This window comes from Montipora capricornis, chromosome 3 (genome assembly GCF_036669925.1).
Source record: "Montipora capricornis isolate CH-2021 chromosome 3, ASM3666992v2, whole genome shotgun sequence".
Taxonomy (NCBI): domain Eukaryota; kingdom Metazoa; phylum Cnidaria; class Anthozoa; order Scleractinia; family Acroporidae; genus Montipora; species Montipora capricornis.
The window spans coordinates 49,701,613-49,711,612 of NC_090885.1; the positions used below are offsets into that span (position 1 = coordinate 49,701,613).

General features: G+C 39.2%; 1 protein-coding gene across 1 annotated transcript in view; it reads left to right on the forward strand.

Moving 5' to 3' along the window:
• The first annotated feature begins 1,280 nt into the window (after window positions 1–1,280).
• The window catches only part of LOC138040454 (proprotein convertase subtilisin/kexin type 5-like), a 9,124-nt gene continuing 404 nt past the window's right edge, over window positions 1,281–10,000 (forward strand). The window contains exons 1-5 of the mRNA XM_068886181.1: window positions 1,281–1,344; window positions 2,553–2,683; window positions 5,999–6,002; window positions 7,588–7,758; window positions 8,825–8,956. Coding sequence (XP_068742282.1) covers window positions 1,281–1,344; window positions 2,553–2,683; window positions 5,999–6,002; window positions 7,588–7,758; window positions 8,825–8,956 — 502 coding nt within the window. The remainder of the gene's footprint in view (window positions 1,345–2,552; window positions 2,684–5,998; window positions 6,003–7,587; window positions 7,759–8,824; window positions 8,957–10,000) is intronic.

The window sequence follows — 10,000 nt, forward strand, 5'->3', positions numbered from 1 at the left end:
AGATGCTGTTATGGCGTCACAAAATTCATCTGGAGAGACTGGCGTTGTGGTTCAGAACTCTTATGACACCTGATTAGCGCGGCATTCCGAAACTCGTGCATTCTTAAGGTATAAACTATAGGATTTACAAAAGAATTTGCGTAGAAGAAGACAGTTACGGACTGGTGGATATTAAATTTGGCCTTTATGGATAGTGTGTTGAATTCACTTACACCGAGGACATTGTAGAAAAACGAGGGAAGAATGGGGAATGTGCTGAGAGCAGTGATAACGAATAACGTGGCTGTCAATTTCATGTCGGAGGCCCCTGCCCCAGATAGCTGTGGAGGGACATTCCTTTTCACATAAAGATAATAATCATATAGGATACTATGACGGTCGAAAGGACAATTATCGTAAGTGAAGCCCAAATGAAATAGGAGACCATTAAGTCAGTAAGAAATAGCGCAGCCTCTGCAGACGACAGGACAGGAGCTAATAGCCAAATGCAAACAACGGTCTTTAAATAAATCCAGTTCGTCAGTCGAGAATGTCTGAAAGGAAATAAAGTTGCATGAAGGCGTTCCAACGACAGCAAGGCAAGATTAAGCAGGGAGCAATTTTCAAAAAATTCATCAAAGTAAATGACTGTGAACATTTTCCAACTGAATCCACTTTCAGGTTTAAAGGTTAGCGTATGGTAAATATGTATGGGCCCAGACACAGCTCCCACCAGCAAATCAGCCACAGCCAGGTTTATGATCAGGTACGTAGTGCGCTTGCGTAGATAGTGATTTCTTGCAAAGGTGATAAAAGTGAAGCCGTTTATTAGAAATATGATGAGAAATTCAGGGATGTAAACTGCAAGCCACATGGTATTCAACCTTGTCGAAGGATCATCTGTTCCTGTTTCATTCGGCATTCTCAAGCTAAGGCAGATTCAAATTGTCTGGCGTTGTCTCTTGTCTGTTCTAATAAGTTGACAAATCAAAAGATTAAATTTGCTGATAAAGAAATCTCCGAGTCTCCTTTTTTTAGCCGGGGCCGAAAATTTCAATTGGTTTTATCGGTACGAGTGACTGGCGTCTTTTAAGAACAGTTACTGCGACGGCAACGTTCCATCCCGTTTACGTCGTACAATGTGGATGAAATTAAAATAAATTGGTGCGAGCGGTTTCAGAGGAAAAATAGAGACTATAGGGTTCACAGTTTTACGCTCACGTTGTCGTCAAAACCTCAAAATTGGTGATTTCTTGTTGTTACACAGTGTACCCCAAAAATATGTCAGCGAGTTCGTTACCATGACGCCACTTCCATCCTCACATGTGAAAGACAAAAGCAATATCCTCATTGCATGCGGTAGAGGTATGATTTTTTAACAAAAAGGAAAATCCTAGTATTACATCGGTATGCATGTTTAATAATGAGTTTTTTGACATAAAGAATACCTGATGAAGACGATGCTAAGAATATATACTGATGAAATCAAATGATTCCGGCCAAGGGAACATACATTTGGCATCCATTTGATCAGAGGTGAATGATATTCAGTTTCTAATCACCTCACAGTTAGCAGAGTAAAACGCACCACTGAACAGAAGCAGAACTAGCTCTAGCAGAAGAAATAACGACTTTCGATTTTCTTCCATGGAGACCACTTGTGACGCGACGATTAACGCTATGAGGCTGCATGCGACAGATGTCTTGGAGTACTTCGCTTGGAATATCTGTCTAGTAAAGTTAAACAAAGCAGAGAGCGATAAAAGTTATGACCAAATAACTTAAAGTCCTTTTTTGTCGAGCGCATTTTAAGACTTTCCTGCCTCGTGCTGAACAACAACTCTCTGTCCTTTCCTCAGGTCAGAGCTCAAATGTAGAATACAATTTTTTGACATCATAGAGAATAGCATATAGAAAATGAACATCTTGATACTCGTTTAGAAACTCTTATGTCCGATAAGGTTATGTCTTTTATCGAAACGTTGTCGCTTCATTATTTTTACTTTTCCTTCTTTTTTTTTTTTCTTCGTTTAGCGTCGTTCCTCCGACCCAAATTTTTGCTAATTTCATAAGAAAAAAAAAAAAATAACGACGTAGTTAAAACCTCATTTACACTAGCAAGTTTTCCTTGACAAGTCCACTTGTCAAGGAAAACTTGCCGACTGTACACAAGTTTTCCTTGACAAGTTTTTCCTTGACAAGTTTTCCTTGGTAGTGTAAATGAAAAATATGACAAGTTTTCCATGGCAAGTGCACTTGACAAGTAATATCCTTGCCACATTTTCCTTGTTGTCCGTCTACACGAGCAAATTTCTGACTTGACAATTTTTCCTTGTCAAGGAAAAGCTAGCAGGCCAGATTTTCCTTGACAAGGAAAATTTGTCCACTATTCCCCATCAACACGAGCATTTTTTCCTTGTCAAGGCAAACTTGTCAAGGAAAAATGCTCGTGTTAATGAGGCTTAAACCACTTTTTTATCGCATAGAAGTTTCGATAGTTGATCCTTTTTGCCATGTTGTCTTAATTTTACAATAACATCAACTAACTTTTCCGCCGCATTGATTTTGGGTTCACTGTGTGAAGTGTCTCGACAGCGTTCGTTGTCGAAAATGTGGAAGTGAGCTTAATGCTTTCTTCAACAAATCCGGGATGGCTTGTGTTCGAAGCTGCCCGAACAATCTTGTGGCGCGTCCCCGGCGCTTTGTAGAGATATGAAAATTGGGATAGTGTTAAAATAGCATCCCAGAAGACATTTTCAAGGACACGTGGATGTGGAAATCCCAGGTTTAATATATATGGGTTATTGACCAAGCGTGAGGTCAAGATGGCTGGATATTGGCCAAGTTCTTTTTTGCGTGTTTATGGACCGAAACGAAGTCGAGGTCCATAAACACACAAAAAAAGAGCGAGGCCAATATCCAGCCATTTTGACCAAGCAGGCTTAGTCAATAAAGGATTTATTATATGGAATAAAACACCAAAAAAATTATCTTTGATCCTGCGGGACCAAGCGAGAAATCCCGAGCGGGCAGTAAAACTTCATTTTGCCCTCTCGGGTAGCCAATCACAGCGCTGGATTTGGTTCATCTTGCCTGCTCACGGAGCTAGTCATATTATGAAATGTGATAAAAAACGTTGCATCTGATCTGAGTTTGAAAAAATTGGTTATATAAAGGTAAAAAATAGTCTTAAAACTGAATTTTCGGTTCCCACTGCAGCCTTCTTCAGAGTAAAATTGCAGTTCTGAGTGTGTTTGTCATTCAAGGTAATTCCTTAGTATTGCATTACGCATCCCTACTGCGCACGATTTTCGCGTCATTAGCGCGCGCACATGAGCACGTGCGCATACAAAACGTCAGAGATTTCGCCCAAACTAAACCCGATAGCGAAATAAATGCTCTTTTTCTCTCAAACGAGCACGGTGACCCCTGATTTTTTTTTCAGGTATTTGCTAAGAACAGTCTAATAAAGAACATATTTGAAGAAGAAAAAAAGTTTGATAGTAGAACATGAATGTTTTTTTGGAAAAAACAGTTCCTTACTGGGTGTATTTTACCCAAGGCGAGGACTTCAAGCTAACCACGGAACTGTCCCAAAAAGTGCACTATTCCCACAACAAGGGAATCAAAGACGGCGTAAATGAAGCAATACTGTTTATGTGAATAAAAGAAGCTTTATTTTCAAAATAAAATTTTGTATCTTTGAAGTAACTAAGACTTAAATCTGTATGAAGGTGATTCGAATTTTTAACGCGAAAACAGTAGAAATACCCCATTTTAAGAGCCTGCTGACGCGTAAACAAGCACGGTGACACCATTTTTTAATTGCATTTTTTTAATGTTCATATCATGAATGCTAATTATGCCAAGTTTCCGAAAAAGTTTGATAGTAGAACAATTTCAAGGGAATTACTTTAAATAAAATCATTGTTCCCTCTGGGATTTCATCAAGGTTTCAGTTGTAAACAGAAGGAAATGGCTTCCGTTCATTCACTGCATTCTTTTCTTTTGTAGAGTGCCACGATTCCAGGAAAATTCTTTCGTGCCAACTGTTTTGTTAAAGACTATTTTTTTATCTATATGTAACCAAATTTCCTAAAATCAGATCAGACGCAACGTTTTTTAACACATTATATTATCATGACGACTGATCACCTTTCAAACATTTACCTGGTTTGTTTAGCTTTGTTCCTTGGATTTGTCTCTTTGTCTCTGGTAATTCGTAATTAATGAATTCGCCCATCACTTGAAGATTAGGCCTTATTTGGCTGTTATAATGTTGTAGAAATTTGAGCAACCTGGAAGTTTGACGAGAATGCTTATTAGTGTAATCTCTCATACGGCCCTCACATGTGAAGTGAGCAAAATGCTGATTTTTTAAATCCGGAAAAAACAAACTAATAATAGTTAAAACTACACCTGTCCTCGCTGTTAAGTATAGTTGTGCGCATAATTCAATGTGGTCGAGGAATGGCCGTTTACAAACGGAACAGCTTTAACGTAAGGCAATTGATGTTGAGGCGGGGAGAGAGCAAATCTGTACTGAACATGAGAAGGGCGTTGCAGAGTTTAGTGTCGATATAGCATGTAGGGAGTGGAGGTTTGATTATGGCTGCCACGATGGTGTACCAGTCAAAACAGAAACTAAAGGAAACTCAAGTTAATTTGTACTGCAAAGTGGTCTACTGAACTGTAACATATTGCAAGGGATGAAGTTTGTTAATCTTGAATAAAGTTATGTTGCACGGTTTGATGTCAGTGCTTTATTTAGATGTCCTTGATCTGGATTATGTAATCGCAGATATCTGTAATTAATGATAATAATAGTAATAATGAATAATAATAATAATAATAATAATAATAATAATAATAATAATAATAATAATAATAATAATAATAATATATTAAACTTCTATAGCGCCTTAATTATTAAAATTTCTAAAGCGCTTTACAATCTAAAAATAATAATACAATCGTATGTAACTATCTATAATTAAATACGAACAAATGTAAAATATAATACCACTATAATACAAATATCCTAATAAAACGCTTTCCTGAAAAGGTGGGTCTTAAGTCCTTTTTTTATAAAAGGCCATATTCACATGTTCTAAGTGATAATGGCAGAGCATTCCAAACAGTAGGACCTGCGTGTGCAAATGTGCGTTCGCTTAAGGTCTTACACCTTACACGTGGAACTTGCATAAAATTTCCAGAATCAGATCTGAAACTATACCTAGTAACAAGTTTAGCATTAATTAGCTTCTTGATATACGTTGGAGCAAAGCCATGCAATCTAGTAGCGCAATTTTACATTCTACTCTATGCTTAATTGGCAACCAATGAAGCACCTTAAGAACTGGAGAAATATGCTCAAACTTAGGAATAAGACAAGTTACCCGAGTAGCAGCATTACGTACTTTCTGTAAACGATCATACTGATATTGAGGAAGACCATACAAGAAGGAATTACGGTAATCTAAACGTGATGTTACAAAAGCATGAATCAAAGTCTTTGAGGAGTCCTCAGATAGATATTTCCTAACTTGCCTAATATTGTACATACCCCGGAAAGCCTTACTACAAACTTTCCCAATATGTTTACTCATAGATAGGTGGTTATCAAACCAAGCACCTAAGTATCTTGCGATTTAATGTCACAGTTTCCAACTTGAATAGATTTAATACTGATCTTGGATAACTGCTTTCGAGAACCAATAATGAGCAATTCCGTATTCGAATCGTTGAGCATGAGCTTATTGCAAAAAAGCCAGGCTCTAACATCCTCAATTCAACTCTCGATCCATGGTCTAAGAATTGGGACGAAAAGAGACATACAGCTGCGTGTCATCAGCATAGCCATGAACCAATAGGAGGTATTTCTTGACAACCTCAAACAAGCACGATGCATAGAGAATGAAGAGGACGGGCCCGAGACGACTTCCTTGAGGAACACCGGCATCAGCATTAAAGATCTTAGAGGATTGCTTGTTGACAATAACACGTTTTTTCCTCTCAGACAGGTACGATCTAAACCACTGAAGGGCATCACCACATATACCAAAGTCCGATTTTAAGACCTCTAGCATTATCTTACGATCAAATGTATCGAAGGTGGCACTTAAATCCAAGAGTGCTAAAAAGGAGTAATTTCCTGTTTGTCCACGTTAGATAAAATGTCGTTCTGCACTTTCAACAATGTCGTCTTCGTAGAATAGGAAGCTCACGAAACGGTGACGACAACGGCTACGAGGACTTCACTTAAAAATACAAGTTCGCGTTATCCATATCACTGAGAAACTATGATTTCATGTCGTTTCGCGTTAAAAATGTGTAGTAACTGTCGAGGAATTAAACTGGTATGAATGGGTTGGAAGCGTAGAGAGAGAACTGAAAATTCATCGTCATGTGCTAACGTCCTCCACAGAACCTTGAATTTGGTCATTTGACGGCAAAGAAATGTACCAAAATGTAAAACGCACGTGCAGAGCGTGCAGAGCCATTGTTTTTGCTCACTAAACCTATTGCTTTGTAGCGTCGTCGTTGCTGTGGGCGTCGTCGTTTCGCAAGCTCCCTAATGCAACTGACGATACGAGGATTGAAATACCGGTAAGAGAGCATCATCATTAAAGTGCTTGAAAAGTTGGTTAACAACCGCCTTTTCAGTTGCTTTAGACACCAGGGATAAATTGCTGACAGGTCTGAAACTCTGATGTACGAGATCAAGATCAGGTTTCTTAAAAAGAGGTTTGACCAACGCGACCTTCCAGTTTTTTGGAACAACACCTTCTTCAAATAACCGATAATCGGTAATAACGGTAATAACTGGAACCAGCTCAGGAAAACACAGCTTTAATAACCACGTTGAAATCGGATGCAGCTGGCAACTAGCATTTGACATGCCCATGATGTTATCAGACACTTCTTCTTCAGACAGAGCAGTAAACCTTTCCAACGGTACCTGACCTCTGGGGTAGTAAGAAACATGAATTGTTAAAATCTGACCTTATAAAAGAGCTGAAACGGTATATTAGAAACGATAAGTAAATCATGCGAAACAAATTGTGTACAAAACTCTTCTGGTAACAAAATTAGAATTGGGAAATGTTGAGAGTAATTACAATCCCTAACAAAATCCAAACTATTATTCAACGATGCACTTTATAACTGTTTGAGGGCAAATATGGGGAATACTTGAAATACGCAGCGCATTCACATTGTCATAGCTCATCATTTATGAGTTCAAATCCTATTTAAGATTGGAATTTCTCTTTTCAGGCTTGAAAACAACGGCGTAAGATTCTTCCTTTACAACGATGAGCACTCTGTCTAGACAAATTACAATAACAAAATATCGCTCCAGAGGCTTTCTACGGGCTGAGCCAAAACAAACATTCACTAACACGTATTTATAAGCACATCAATTTCGTAAAATTGCAAGATCTCCATCTTTGGGATGTGGGTAGACTATGTAACTTTGTCTTCTTAGAAAGCAAAAAAGAAAAAAAAAATCGTAAGACCACCTGACGAAAAGAAGCCCAATTACAGGTTGTCATTTGCATTCGTCTTTTCATAGTGATCATGCATTTCCTTGTTTTATCCGGACAGAGTGCACAACTGTTGAAAATTGTGTGAGATGTCCCGACAAGATCAACTGTCCGAGATGCAAACCGGGGTTTTTCAGGCTTAAAACATCCGCATTCGCCAATTCAACGTGCGTGTTATCGTGTCCGTCTGGGTTTTTCAAAAAAGGGAGAAGATGCCACCGACTTCTAGAAGGTAACTTTTCCCTACATTCTTCATGATATAATGAGTCGCGTTTCCCAGAAAAAGACTGGCTAATTCAGTTCATAACACCCGGCTGCGAAACTCCTCTTATTTTAGGTATTCTTTGGATTTCAAGTACTTTCTCGATAGTTTAGCCTAACAGGTAACTAATGAGCTGAAATAAAATAGGTGCCACCATCTGCATCTTTCATAGCACTCGACTAAGTCCCCTTCGCTTAAGACTGGGTCAGCTTACCTCGCCTACCTGTTGGTTGAGCATCGGACTACCATGCTGGAGGGTCTTTAATAAATGAGGAGAAACTGCTGCCTTTGTAATGACATCTGCAAATGGCTGGACTTTCTACTCTTCTCGGATAAGGACAATAAACTGTAGGCCCCGTCTCACAACACTTATTAGGCTGATTTAGCAACAGAACGGGAACGTCAGTGGCGACGTCGCGCGCAGCAAAACTACCAATGAGAATTTAGAATAGAGAAGAAAAAAGTGGAGTTTATTCTATTCTAAATTCTCATTGGTGTTTTTTCTGCGCGCCGTCGCCACTGACGTTCCCGTTCTGTTGCTAAATCAGCCAACTATTGATTCTGTGGGACGTTTAAAACCCAGACACTGTTCGTGAAGAGTCAAGGGGCATGGAGTTCCCGGTGTTGTAGTCTGGCCTCATTTCATTCATCCATGGGTTGATGGATTGATAGCGGCTGCCTCCTTCGCCTGTATATGCTGATATCCGATCTCACCCATAGACTGATTGCTTGGCTGCAAAGAGTTTTTTTAATATATGTTTGCAGAGAATACGCTACATAAATTCAGTACCATGGCCATTACCATTGCCTTATACAACTCACTGTCAATCCGGCCGACTGGGGAGAGTAAGCTAGACCCATAACACCCGGGAAACTCCTGTTTCAACGATTTAGGGCATACAGCTACTCTAACCGGGGTAGAAAGTAGATGACAAAGTCGATTTACGAATCACAATAAATAACAGAAAAGGGAATAATTAAAACAAATACTCTGAATGGAACTGAAATTACCAACGTGGTCTTTCTATCATTGTAGAGGGCTGCGTGGATGAATATTGTCTTACTTGCAGAGAAGACTGGTATCGTAGCAACAACAATAAAAGACGTTGCCTGCGAAAGTGTCCAAATGGTTTTCATTCCCTCGGAAAGAAGCAGAAATTTTGTCTCAGTAAGTATTAAATACACGATCTAAATTGTGTGCAGACACTCGCGAGGACCGCTGCCCGTTTTTAGAAATGCTTGGCAGGCCTGAGACTTCACTTCTTAAACTACTTGAAAATAAACAAGACGCTCCTCTTTCCACTTCAATTCAGTTATTTTTGGATTTCCGCTATCTGAATAACTAGCATATACTGAAGTGCTTGGTTTATTAGAGCTAATATAGTGACAACTTCTTTACGCTCAGATTCCTGCAACGCCACGTGTTACTGTTTTTCCGCGGATTTCAATAAGCGTCACGAAGTGTCCCCTTGCTGTTCTAGCCAACTTCAACATCACTTATGTCTCAGAATACAGACAATTTATGTCACAAAGTGTCCCCCAAATGCCGCTCTTTAAGTGAAGACTAACTGCTGCATTTACCCAAAGCTAAAAATAACGCTAACCTTTACTCTTACTTTATTGTTGAAAAAAAGTAGCAAATGCTTAGACTTAAAGGGACACTTTGTGTTGGATGTCAAAATTGGGCGTGCATCTAATTAGGGTCAAACCTGGACATAAGTGTGTTTTTCGGGAAAAAAGATTAGATACGGATTATTTACAAGTTTGTGCATGAGATAGTCACCAAAAACATAGAGCTCGCGGAGGTCCTTATTTTATCTATCGCATGTTGCTGAGACCATCGACTCTCTTTAATGCAGACTTAAACTGATTAGAGTGTAATGTGAAGTGCTTCTTTTCTACGCCATATGAACCATGTGAGCGTTAGCCCTACTAATGGAAATGGGCCCGCGCTCACATGGTTCATATGGGGTAGAAAACAAGCACTTCACATTATATTCTAATCAGTTACGTCTGTTAAAATATAGTGCTTCACGGCCAACGTTTGCAAAAACGTAACCTTTCTTTGTACTCGTACATGTCCATGGCCGTGACTTTAACATCGTCAGTTCCCACGGCGTGCTCCCATCTGACTTTGTAGCTCAGTCGGTAGAGCAGCGGTGATCTAACCCGAAGGTCGTGGGTTCAATTCCTACCCTGGTCAGAGTTTTCT